This window comes from Pygocentrus nattereri, chromosome 25 (genome assembly GCF_015220715.1).
Source record: "Pygocentrus nattereri isolate fPygNat1 chromosome 25, fPygNat1.pri, whole genome shotgun sequence".
In the NCBI taxonomy this organism is placed as follows: Eukaryota; Metazoa; Chordata; class Actinopteri; order Characiformes; family Serrasalmidae; genus Pygocentrus; species Pygocentrus nattereri.
Window position 1 is genome coordinate 6,050,755 of NC_051235.1, and position 13,181 is coordinate 6,063,935.

At 42.9% G+C, this 13,181-nt stretch overlaps 1 protein-coding gene across 1 annotated transcript in view; it reads left to right on the forward strand.

Moving 5' to 3' along the window:
- smc3 (structural maintenance of chromosomes 3) overlaps positions 1-13,181 on the forward strand; it is a 39,222-nt gene extending 26,041 nt beyond the window's left edge. Inside the window, exons 20-29 of the mRNA XM_017686281.2 lie at positions 1,794-1,945; positions 2,169-2,327; positions 5,442-5,549; positions 5,784-5,892; positions 6,226-6,473; positions 7,379-7,591; positions 7,762-7,953; positions 8,426-8,603; positions 10,214-10,320; positions 12,395-13,181. Coding sequence (XP_017541770.1) covers positions 1,794-1,945; positions 2,169-2,327; positions 5,442-5,549; positions 5,784-5,892; positions 6,226-6,473; positions 7,379-7,591; positions 7,762-7,953; positions 8,426-8,603; positions 10,214-10,320; positions 12,395-12,466 — 1,538 coding nt within the window. The 3' untranslated portion in view covers positions 12,467-13,181. The remainder of the gene's footprint in view (positions 1-1,793; positions 1,946-2,168; positions 2,328-5,441; positions 5,550-5,783; positions 5,893-6,225; positions 6,474-7,378; positions 7,592-7,761; positions 7,954-8,425; positions 8,604-10,213; positions 10,321-12,394) is intronic.

Below are 13,181 nucleotides of genomic sequence, written 5' to 3' on the forward strand. Positions count from 1 at the left end.
TAAAACGTGTCGCGCTGGATGCCGATGAGGATTTGCCAGCTACTCTTAAGGTATTTTCTTCTCAGTGAAACATGTTTTGTCAGAGAAATGTGTTTTTCACTCTGTGCTCGGTTTGCCTTCTCAGCCACGTCCTTAACGCGCCCATGGCAACACGTTTGCGTCCAGTCGGTTTTGAAGTGGTAAAATGTAACATTTTCTTTGTCCTCAGTTTATAAGTGTGGAACACAATCGTTCTATTTTATTAGAGAAAAAACACAGAATGGGTGACGATGTTTGGCTCTCGTTGTCCGGGTTCATTTGTCAGTTTTTCCTCGACAGTTGTGGTTATAACAGAGCCGGTTTATGAGGAGCCTGGCCGCTTCCTATTTCCCCTATTACATCTAAACCAGGACTGATAAACAGCAGAGGGTGCCTGCGAGCGAGTCCTCAATAAATGGGGGTAAATGGCACACAGTTTCTAATCACTTGCCCAGAACCTTTCTTTAGTTTTAGAAAGTTTCTACAGCAAACGGGTTCTCGGCAGCCGGAGGCGGGCTTCGCTGCTAGAGCGTGATGATTGATCGGCGAGCGGAGCAGCTGATTGAAACTCGAGATGAAAACCTCTTAAAAATATAACAGCAGTGTTAGTGTTTTGATGTTCATTGTTCAGGAAATGATTTAATTGTTTTACATTAAAATGTTTAAGCATTTATGAACTGTGATTATGACCAGATGGTCCATATCAACCTGTTCATTTTGGACACGCTCGGGAGCGCCCTCTAGCGTTTGAGAGACCCGGAAGACATTGCAGAGCGGAAGTTCTCCCCTACAAGTTCCCTGGCTTTATAACCAAATTATAACCATTGGTTATAAAGCATTCTCTCTTTTTTCCCCACAGATGAGTGCCTTCATGCCGTCAAGTCACAATCTGAAGGAAATATGAACTGATTTTTAAAACATGACATTTATTCACACCGAGTTGTGCTTGTGTTTTAAAGAGCAGAGTGTTGCCCCATTAGAGGTGGAAACCTCCGCTGGCGTTTGTATGTGTGTGATGCGTGTACACCAGCTTTCAGGTTGTAGGCTGTGTGTCAGAGAGGGGGCGGAACAGCTGATGACATAGTGGCACTCCTGGGCTGAAGCGGTGAGTCAGACACAGGAGTGTGTTTTTTAAATAAACTCCTTCATTCTCCAGCCTTCACTCTCGGTTGCCCCCTCCTTTCTCTCTCCAGGGGCTTTGTCTGCACTATTCTTAGAGACCCATTCAGAATCCACACAATGACATAACCCTGCAGTCTGCTCTTTCACTCCCAACAGAAGAATGAAGCAAAATTGTGCAAAGACACCGTGTGGCTAAATGTGGAGTCGCTGAAGTTTCTGGAAGAAACTTTGACAGCTTTGCTTGTTAATGGTACTTAATGAATCTTTTTTAAGACCTATTATTTATAGACTCAGTCTTTGATGTATGTGTAGGTGTGAAGTAAGGCTGCAAATATGGGCAAAATATAGTATTGCAGTAATACTGCGGTTGTACTATGCTTTGCAGTATATTATAATCGCACTGGACAGGTCATAGTATCTCACGGTTAAAGATTGGCCTGCGTTAGTTTCACCAAACTGTTGGGTTATTTAAGTACCATGATTTATGTGAATTCCCAGAAAGCTGATTGGCTAGAGGCTTCCATACTGTAACCTTCTGTGATGACCGTATTGCAAATGCCAAGATTGCACTATTGCTATGTTGTGCAACCCCAGTATGTGGGTTTATAAATGTGGGTGTGTTTTTATGGTCATCATCCTTAACGTCTCCATACGTATCAATAACGAGATCGATCAGCTGATGAACCAAATGCAGCAGATTGAGACGCAGCAGAGGAAGTTTAAGGCCTCCAGAGACAGCATTCTCTCTGAAATGAAGATGCTCAAGGAAAAGAGGCAGCAGTCTGAGAAAACATTCATGCCAAAGGTACAGCATTCTCCACACACGATGACCACACTCTTACTGTCAGATACTGTTAACAGAGAGAGCCTTCGTGTCAAAGCTAACACTCGATTGTCTTATACAGGTGGTAACACACACACACACACAAACAGGGTGAACACATACTCCGAGAAAAAGGAAGAACTTGATAGAGTGACTGTCTCCTTCTTGTTCTTTCCCTTATCCTTGCTCTCCGTCTCTCTTGCAGCAACGCAGTCTGCAGAGTCTGGAGGCCAGTCTGCATGCGATGGAAAGCACACGGGAGTCTTTGAAGGCCGAGCTCGGGACTGACCTGCTCTCCCAGCTCAGCTTGGAGGACCAGCGCCGTGTTGATGATCTCAATGATGAGATCAGACAGCTGCAGCAGGTATGTAATCGCCTGCATTCACACTGGTCCAGAATTAGCTATCTGACCCGGGGGTGGTAAGGTAGGGCTGCCCGCCGCTCCGGGCAAGTGTGCTCGCTGCCCCCTAGTGTCTGTGTTCACTAGTGTGCATGTATGTGGGTGTTTCGCTGCAGAGACGGGTTGAAATGCAGAGGTCTAATTCCTCTCTGTGCAAACAGTTAGCCAGTGGTTCTGAACTCTGAGTTTTAGTCCCAGTGGGAGTCAATTTGAGTAAATCAGTCATTATGAAATCTGTTGCAGAGCTGTCTAAAGACAAAAATTGGTTTGATTCAAATTCAGTCTGAGCTATTTTCATATGTGGTTCTAGATCCTAGTTCAATACATGGCCATAACAACATGATTTTAATCAGATGTCATGTGTTCACCTTGATGAACTTCATCACCCAGACGCCTGTCAGAGCCCAGGTGTGTTCGCTCTAATGACAAAAGTGAGTCACTTACAAACATAATTGTAAACTATTAAATAGGACTGCAGCAACCACCGCAACAATTTGGCACCTGCGGTGGCGGGCTCGTCTTATTTATTTATTTATTTTGGTTTAGGTTTTTTCCAGGAGAGCACATTTAAACTAGAAGCAGGCACTACTGTGTAGTCCGTCTCGTGATCATTGTAGACTTTATACAGGCCACACGCAGCAGGCAGCAGTAGCTGTCAAGTGCGCATGTGTGCTCTCATGCCATGGAAACGTTGTGCTTTGTTGCTGTGCCATGCTGTGACGTTTATCACACATGTGGACTTTCTGCCTCCGTGTAGGAGTGCTGGTTGTGATTGTGTGTGGTTTTGGATGTTTATTTATTTCGTTAAAGGAAAACTGATTTAGTTTTGTTATTTTATTGCTGCTATTTTGTGCATCCTTGGTTAATTTTTGACAGGGAAAACATTGGACTTTTATTTTTTTATTATCTTTTGTATTAGCAGGAAAGTTAATTAAAGCAGTGAATGTCATTCGTCTTTATTGTCTTCATTGTTAGTTGGAAAATGCATAAAACGACCTCAAGTTAAATGTAAAAGCCAGTTGCTACAGAAGTTATTTAGTAATGTAGTGGTTCATAATCTGAAGAGTTGATTATTCGTTTCAGTAATTGATCGATTATTCGTTTATGAAATTAGTCATTTGTTACAGCCCTTCAATAAAGTTTCATTCATTCATGTCCTGATCAAAACACTGGCTGAAACTCACATGGCCCCCTGCTCCCTACATGGAGCACCACATATTAAAATAGTTGCTCCTGCACCCATAAAAAACATCACATGTCAAAAAAAACAGCCGTCTGAGATTCAGCCCTGTGTCCACAGCTCCATACTGGACAAACGGTTCAGTCTTTTGGTATTTAAGCCAGAACCAGTGCATTACATAAGCAGTAGGGGGCTGTTTGAGATTCAGCTGTGGACACACTGTTACAGCAGCTTTGCTAGAATGTGCCACCCTGTGCACTGAAGTTGAAGAACAGGTGGTCTGCAGACGGCTTGACGACAGCAAGAAACACTTAATACCTCGCAGTGAAATGGAGCAAAGTGGGCATATACGGACGCTGGTGCTGCAACTGTGGACTTTCTGCCTCCGTGTAGGAGTGGTGGTTGTGATTGTGGTTTTGGACGTTGAGAAATCGGTTTGTGAGGCTGCTCACACTGTGAGACAACGACCGAACGACGTCTCTCTCAGAAATCCATACTTAAAACCAGGTGTACGCCTGGCTTAGGAGAACCTACTTTGTCTTAACAGTTACCAGAAAGCCAGTCAAGATGTTCTACAATAAATGGATCATCTGTTGACACTCACTGTACCTGCAAACCAAAACTTAAGGGCACGTTGGCTTTTGAAGCCGTTTGATTCTTTTTTCTGTTCAAACGAAGCGCCTGTTCATTTTCCAAGTTTTATATTATGTATTCTAAGAGGAGTCCATGTGTAGGTGGTGCGTCTGGCAGCACACTCTAATCTTGTTTCAGTGCCCAAGTGACTGAGGAATATTTCATCCAGAAATACTAATACGGCTTCATCGAATGAAAGACAGTGGTGCCTGGTAAGCATGTCAGCATAAGCAAAGTGCTAACCAAAGCGCCTTTTGGACTTTTAGGCACTATTAGCCACTTTAACAGGATTTAGGTGACATTTATTTCACGTATATTGAGTGTTTGTTCCCTTTAATGCAGTTTTAGCTTGTGTGAACTATGAAATCAGAGTCTCTTATAATTATTATATGAAGCTGACTTGCCCCACCGTCTCTGTTCGGTCCTGGAACTGTAACACACAGCTTGTCAGCACAACACACATTTACGCGAGGTGTAGGTTCCTTTAACATTACAGAAGTGAACAGCAGAGCGACCCACGCCTTCTCATGTTCCGATTGGCTTTCGCTTGGTTTTTAATCAAGCTGCCTGCGTGTTTATGGACCGTATTGCTTGAATATACAAAAGTGGGATTGGATTTTTTTTTTTTTTTTTTTTTTTTTGTCTTCTTTAAATACATGTTTGGAATTCAAATGGGTCTTGATCCAGACAAAACCTGGTGCATTTTAAGGATTCTGGATTTCTAAGAAGTTGTTTTGTTCTAGTTGATGTGCAAGGGAGCCCAACAGGGCTGAATGATTGGGGGAAAAATATCAAATTGTGTTTTTTCTGATCAATGTCGCCACTGTAGTTTAAATTGGGATTATTCTCTGTCCAAGTCCAGGCCTGTTATTTTGGCCAAGAACAGCAGAGCATCCACTGTTTTCGGCTTGAGAGCACTGAACGTGCCAGACTTCGTTAGTGGTGGTTGTGATGTCCCTGCATATGGCTGTTTGGTTGCTTCTGATTGGTTAAATTCATCTACATGCAGTTTAGAAGCTGTGACGTTAGGTTACTGCTCCCTAATTAAGAACCTTGTTAATAAAAATGGCTGTGATTTAAATTGCAGGCTTTTAAATTGTTATTTCGATATAAAAACGATTCATCTTTCAGCCCTGGAGTCTAATAGTGAATGTGAAAACGTTGGTACACCAACGTCTCGTTATACTACCATGTTTGAAGCCCTTTAAATGATGTATCAGTCAGTTAGTGCGTGTGTAAAGACTACTCTTTTTTTTCTGTCACAGGACAACAGACAGCTGCTGAATGAGAGAATCAAACTGGAAGGGATTATGACCAGAGTTGAGACATACCTCAACGAGAACCTGCGGAAACGTCTTGATCAGGTGGAACAGGTGGGTTACACTAGATTCACCAGCTGTTTTCCTGCTCTAACATACGTCTCAGCTCACCCGTTGATGTACTAAGTCTTGGTTGAACCCAAATTAGTTACATTAGGCATGTAACTCACTACACTGCTGTGCTGGGGCCTTTCATGGATGTGGGGCTTGGTGAGAATTATGGACTTGCTGGAAAACATAATGGTGAGGACACAAAGTTAGAGGAGCTGATTGTATTTGTGTTTTTAGGAGCTGAATGAGCTGAGAGAGACAGAAGGAGGAACAGTCCTCACAGCCACTACGTCAGAACTAGACGGCATCAACAAACGCATTAAAGATACAATGGCCCGCTCAGAGGGTAAGTACAAGGAAAATTAAACAATAAGCACTAAATAAACAATACTTTTAAAACGAAATGCTGAGTTTCGCCTGTTTCACAACGCAGCTCATGTTTGGCTGAAGACATGAGGGTCATTTGTGTTGTACTGTGTCAGAAACCAATCAAGTCTACTTGAGTTTGCTTGGCAGCTCCAGTGAAAAACTGAAGAAACCCACCTGAGACATCAAACACGCCTTGAATGGCGTTTACAAAATTGCACATTTTCATTTTAGGCTGAACCTTTTTATTATTATTAAAAACACTGGTTATAGCTATAATTTGCCATGTTAACATTATGGTCCTCTGTCTTAGACTTGGACTCACTGATTGATAAGACTGAGATTGAGATCAAGGACCACATTAAGAGCATGGATCGCTGGAAGACCATTGAGAAGGAGCAGAACGATGCCATCAACCATGACACCAAGGAGCTAGAGAAGATGACCAACAGGCAGGGAATGCTGCTGAAGAAGAAGGAGGAGTGCATGAAGAAGATCCGTGAGCTCGGCTCGCTGCCCCAGGAGGCTTTCGAGAAGTATCAGACACTCACGCTCAAACAGGTAGAGGGCTTCTGTCTTCTGAGTCGTCTTGGCTTTTCTTCTCCAATGTCTTCTTTCTCTTCTCGTAAATCTTAAGTCTCCATTCTTGCCGTTTCTAATATTGGTTTGTCACTTCTGGTCTCGTTCTTGTTTCATCTTGACTCTTTCACCTTTTGGCCTGGTTAACTCATTTCTTCCCCTCGTTTTTTGCTTCTCACTTCTGCTTCCCTACATCCCACAGCTACAGCTGGCATTGCTGAATCCTTGCAACTTTCTTCATCTCTCTCTCTGTCTAACATGTCGTGTCTCTCTCTCTCTCTCTCTCTCTCTCTCTCTCTCTCTCTCTCTCTCTCTCTCTCTCTCTCTCTCTCTCCCCTGCTGTCTTAGGGCTCCCACTGTGTCATAGCCCTCCTACACAGAGGTGACTCACACCTTCATTATCCTCTTCTCCCTCTCCATTACATTAATTTCTCTGTGGATTCGAGAGAACGATGAGGGGGATGTTGAGAATCGTGTCATTTTCATCTGTGCAGCTTTAAATATCTTTGGAAATTTTCACCATGAGCTCCTGTTAAAACACCGTTTAGGAGAAATGACCTGTCTATAAATGCAGCCTTACTGAGCAGTGATTCAAAGAACAAGACTCGTTACATCACCGCATGTTTACAGCTTTATTTAGAACTTGCCGCTACAGTTTTTTTTGCCTCCCAGGGACACAGCTTTGGGTTTACTAGTAGAGAGCACTTATTGTTTGGTTGAGTGTGCATGGTAGTGTTGTTGGTTTCTGTTCATACCATGTTGAAAACTGTCAGTTGATGCAGTGATTCACAGCAGGGACTTTATATGCAAGAAAACTTGCACTGTAGTCATGTACTACATCGTGTGCCGAGTCTAAACACGCTCTCTGTCTGTACGTCTCTCTGCAGCTTTTCCGGAAGCTGGAACAGTGCAACACAGAGCTGAAAAAGTACAGCCATGTGAACAAGAAGGCTCTGGACCAGTTTGTGAATTTCTCTGAGCAGAAAGAGAAACTGATTAAGAGACAAGACGAGCTGGACAGGGGCTACAAATCCATCATGGAGCTCATGAATGTCCTGGAGCTGCGTAAATACGAGGCCATCCAGCTCACTTTCAAACAAGTATGTACACCACAATCATCTTCTGGCAGGTATCTTCAGATGTACCTGTCTGTAGGTGCTGTATCTGTATCTTTTCTTCATTTACCACCTTTTTTTTTTCTGAACTCTTACCACATTTATTTATTTCATTAGCTTAAGGGCTGTAATTAAGATTGATCTGTTTCTTGCAGGTGTCTAAAAATTTCAGTGAGGTGTTCCAGAAGCTTGTTCCGGGAGGGAAGGCCACTCTGGTGATGAAGAAAGGAGACGCTGAGGGGGGACAATCTCAGGATGAAGGTGAGGGCGGAACTGACAGCGAGAGAGGCTCGGCCTCCCAGAGCAGCGTGCCAAGTGTTGACCAGTTCACTGGAGTCGGCATCCGGGTTAGTGACAGATAACTGTTTTGTGTGCATGTGCTTTTAATAAACATGTCGTTTTCTTGATAAGCTGGTGAAGTTTTGATGTGAATGATATGAAATGACTATTTTGGGTGAAATTATTTAGCCAACATTTTTTTTGGATTGGTCTTATCAAGAATGTCTAATGAGATTTTCTGGGGACTGGTTTGCCAAACTAATAAGCACGTGCAGAAACTGTCAGTGGAGGAGAACGAATGAGCCTGTGGACTGTTCAAGACATTTTTTGTCCTCTGGTCATTGAGAATTCTGGAAATGCTAAAATAATCAGTCTGGTATGAGGTACATAGTCATACCATGCAGTCCTATGTACATAACAATGCTTTGCTAAAATTTGGGCCACAAACTGGTATAAAATGTTTAAGGAAAGTAAACGATACTATACTTAACGATACTAACGCTAATACGATATTAACGCTTTGTGTTTCTCCTGTCTTAGGTGTCATTCACAGGCAAGCAGGGAGAGATGAGGGAGATGCAGCAGTTGTCTGGAGGTCAGAAATCTCTAGTGGCACTTGCCCTCATCTTCGCCATTCAGAAGTGCGATCCTGCCCCCTTTTATCTGTTTGATGAGATCGACCAGGCCTTAGACGCCCAGCACAGAAAAGCTGTGTCAGGTGAGACTCTTGCCAAGTAGTATGAGCTTGTAACGGGAGCTTGTAACACTATGCAGGCTGCACCATATTAACTGGAGTCCTCTGGCTTTCATTCTTTTAGGCACATTTGAAAGAAATCGCTTGCTGCTCTTAATTAAGGAGAACAGAAATAAACTCAGGAAAAAACATCAGTGCCATTCATCCATTGAAAAGCATTATACCAGTGTCCTCAGAACAGCAGAGGATTTTCTTAGTCTAAACTGTGAGTCGGGCTGGGAATTGAAGTTCAATACCTGCTGTTTTTCAATTCGCGTCTTATCGCTTTACTATGTCAGCGCTGCTGTCGTGTCTCAGATCACGGACAGACTTTATCCTGAGTAGAACCTTCTAAACGATCCTTGGTCTGTTACCTGCTGATGTGCTGAAGACTAAAGCGGACTGGGGCCGTTTTTTCACGGTGAAAAATTCATCGAACCACAAAACGAACTACAAATGAGCCGAACTGAGACCACCTCTCTCGGTTCGTTTTGGGTCCGTTTAGGGGGGTCTGAGTTTGTTTGGTGTGTTCACATATGTAAAACAAACCATGACTCAGCGGTCTGAGTCCCCTTCATACGCTGAAACAGCCCAAATGTGAAAACGCCCTTATAGCGGCGGTCTGCAGCTCTGTTAGCTCTCGGCTGTTAGCATTAGCTAAACCTATCTAACTGATCACATCTGTGTTAATTAGCTTATTGTTTCCCTCCTATGATCACTGAGTTTATCTGTGGGATCCTTTACCCACCCTGACGTGAAGAGCCGGTGGGCTTCTGTGCTTTTAAATGCTTTGAGAGACTCTCCAGAACAGGGAGAGGGGCTGAGTATGAGGTCAATATAGACGTCATAAAGACACAAATTTGGTAGCTTTTCGCCAGTTTAAGTGGCACCAGGAGTTCAGGGGAAACTGTATAAGGATCTCGGACTATTTTATCGAGTTTGTCCAGGTAACATTTACTCTTCCAAAGAAAGGCGGGTAATTTAGCCGTCTTTCACCTCAAGTTACGTTCGTGCGGAGCAGCGAAGCCAGAAATTCGGTCCCAAATATGGCGGCCACAACAGAAAAGCAGCACATTTTCAGTTTATAAGTAATAAAGTATTGACTAAAGCAGGCATGTCAGACTGGGGACCTTCTAGGTCAAAGTGCTGCAGAGATCAGCGTTTACCCTCATCTAATGCTCTGAATTCAGTTCATGAAGGCTTTGCTAATCAGCTGATGAGCTGAATCGGGTGTGTTGAATGAGGCAGTGTGTTGAAGTCTGCAGTGTTTTGGCCCATGAGGATTGCAGCCTGAGGAGTCTGTATCAAAGTCAAGGAATCAGTATTGGTGTCTCTATTGAGCTTAACAATGCCCAGCCTTAATTATAGCTGTTGGGGAGGCGGCTGTGTTGTGCATGTGAATGTGCAAAGACAATGAGTCCTTACATTAATCAGAGACTCGATCCTGTGTCCACCCACTCAGGCCTTTCAGCAAAAACAGTCCTGTCTGTGATGAAACTCGTGGATGAAATCATTAACGGTTACAGAAAACAGCTTCTTCTTGATTAGTAGTCAGGCGTTATTTTTGCTCTTATCTGTTTGTTTTGTTTTTGTAGACATGATTGTGGAACTGGCAGGACACGCTCAGTTCATCACCACCACTTTCAGACCAGAGCTGCTGGAGTCAGCCGACAAATTTTATGGAGTCAAATTCAGAAACAAGGTAACTTTGGCCAAAGTGCTTTGATCTGTTACTGCTGAAGACTCTAGGTTTAGTCTAAAGCCAAATCCACATGTATCTGAATATTTTTGAATAGTTTTTTTTCCCTCAGCATTTTGATCTTCTGTCCCTACGAAACAGCGTTTTTGATAACTGAAAATGTTATTTTCATATATATGTGTGTGTGTGTGTGTGTGTGTGAGATGTGATGTGATGTGATGTGATTTTTTTTTTTGGGGGGGTTCTCTCATTTTCTCACAAATTTAGTCGTCTCCAGTTCCATCCACTAGTTAGGACTCCCCCAATCACACGATACCATCAGTGCTAGGAGGGTGAAGGCTGACGCAGGTTTCCTCTGAGACCTGTGAAGCGCCACCACTTCTTTTTGAACTGTCTCTAACGCAGCGTCATTGGACAGCCAAACGCTGGGAGAACACTAACCGCCAGATCTGTTATGTCAGCTAACAGATACCTGCACTGACCAGCATCACGCTCGAGTGATTGGGGGAGAGGGAGGCGCCGTTCTACCCACGCAGAGAGAGTGAGGCCAGTTGAGGCTGATCTCATGATGACAGGGCCATGCTTAGACAGTAGCACCATTTGGGAGCCTCATAATAACGTTTTCTGAAAATGCTCTCCAAGGTTGAGATGGTCAAAGCACAGCTTTGTGAAAGTGCTCTGGCTGATGATGATCACGCCGCTAGCTTGTGCGTGCCTGTTGCTGTTTTCATTTACCGAGTGTGTAGATTTCTGTCAATGCTTCTGATTTCTGGGTAGTTTCTGTGTGTTCGGCAAATTGGAGTGATGCTCACACCTGAGTTTAGCATTGCTTTTTGGTTAAAACGTAGTGCAGAAGTGTTAGAATTTACAGGGCTCAGTTCTTTTAAACAAAGTATAAGCTCCTTTTTAAATATTGAAATATCTCACTCATTGTAAAGATGTGTGACTTGGTCGTCATTAAACAATGTTCACCATGTCAAAACAGTCTTAACCTCCTGATACAAATTAAGTGACAACTGATCGGGACTGTGTGGGCATTTCAGAGTGAGTGGCATCAGCTTTGTGGCACACACTGTATTCTGTGCAGTGCAAATGTTTTTGAGGTATAGGACATCAAATATTGAGATTTTTGCCCTCTACTGGAGTATTTTTGAATAGTTTTGAGGTCTCTTGTGGACGGAGAGACTTAAAAAAAAAAAAAAAAAAGGCACGTTCGCATGAGGCCTGATAATCTATTAAATTATCCGACTAATAGCTCAATCGGAATAGAAAACATCCGTGTAAACACCTCAGTCAGAATAGTCTATTTCGATTGAGGCCATTCCGAATAAAATTTCTAAACCATCGAGCGAGGTGGGTAATCCTGTAAATAATCAGTTAAATAGAAGAATGATATCCATGTAAACTCCTGTATCCGATTACATTCCCTATCGGAAAGTTAAACTCCGTGTTTAGTGCGTCGCGTCACAGTGAGAGTTTATACCGTTCAACAGGGCGGATCAGAAACTGGTCTGCAGAGGAGACGAAGTTCAGGCTCTGATCTTTAAAAGACGGCGGTGGGAAGGACGTCCAGCTCTCGGCCTTCTTTAACGAGGACATGTGAAGGACGTTTTCCTGAGTCTGACGTCATTTTAAAGCAATTAGAGACACAAGCACTGCTCACTGCTGCTCATCTCACTCTGACTGGACTCACGAGATGCTAGTTGTCATGGTAACGTTTGCTCTAAGTGGTTCTCCACGCTTGCGCATCGTTTTGGATCGGGTTACTAGTAGTGAGCATGTAAACTGAGATTTTCCATAAGAATGTAGAGTGAGAATATAAGCACCTCAGTCTTAATCTTAATCGCACTATGTTCAGTCAGATTGGAGAGAATCTTGTATGTAAACACAGCCAGTGTTGGTCTGGACGAAGATTTTTATTTATTTATTTATTTTGAAAACTGAGAAAGGGGGAAATAAGTTTTTAAAAAATGTCCAGAGACCTGCGGAGGAGGTCTGAATCAAACCTTGGATGGAAGTGGCCTTCTTTCTTTCTCACACTCACTTCTTCTCACTTTGCGTGTCTGTGTGTTATAAGGTGAGTCACATCGATGTGATCTCGGCGGAGCAGGCGAAGGACTTTGTGGAGGACGACACCACTCATGGCTAAATGATGAAGACTCCTCCTCCTCCTCCTCCTCTTCTGTCTCTCTGTTCTAGTTCCCACGCTTCGTTCTGCCCAGTTACAGTGAAACATGTAACAGTTTTTTTTCTAATCTGGTTTTAAGCAGGTTAGGGTTTTTGTAAGCTGGCGTGTTTGAGAAAAGCATTTTCTTTTATTGTTAAATCTTGTATTTCACACAGAAAAAACACTGAAAATGCATGTTTGTTTTTAATTATTCTGCTGAAATGTGTTGTGCTGTTTTATTTTAACCCATTTATTTCAATTTGAAAGCCACCCTGGGTGGGCTGATCACACAGATGCTTTTCAAGGGAAAAAACAAAACGAATGGAAGTCGGCTTTCGGATGGCTTTAGACGGAGTGGGCGCGATGACACATCTTCTGTTTCTTCACTCGGCCCCTCAGCCTGCCCTGTGTGGTGGTGTTTGCATCTTGTTCAGTAACAGCCATCAATTTCCAGTCAGGCCTGCACACGTTTGGAAAAAACCTTTCAACTTGAAATAACTGAACGTCCAGTTTTTTTGCCATCTGTTATGTATTTCTCTCGTTCTGTAGCTTCCCTGATACATTTTAAATGTTTTTTTGTTTTTTTTTGCATTCCTTAGGCTATTTTAGATCAAAGTAGTCTATTTTACTTAATAACCCAATTTAATGTGTTTTTCACCCGTTATTCCAAAACAATAAATAAAGATGCCCAAATGTA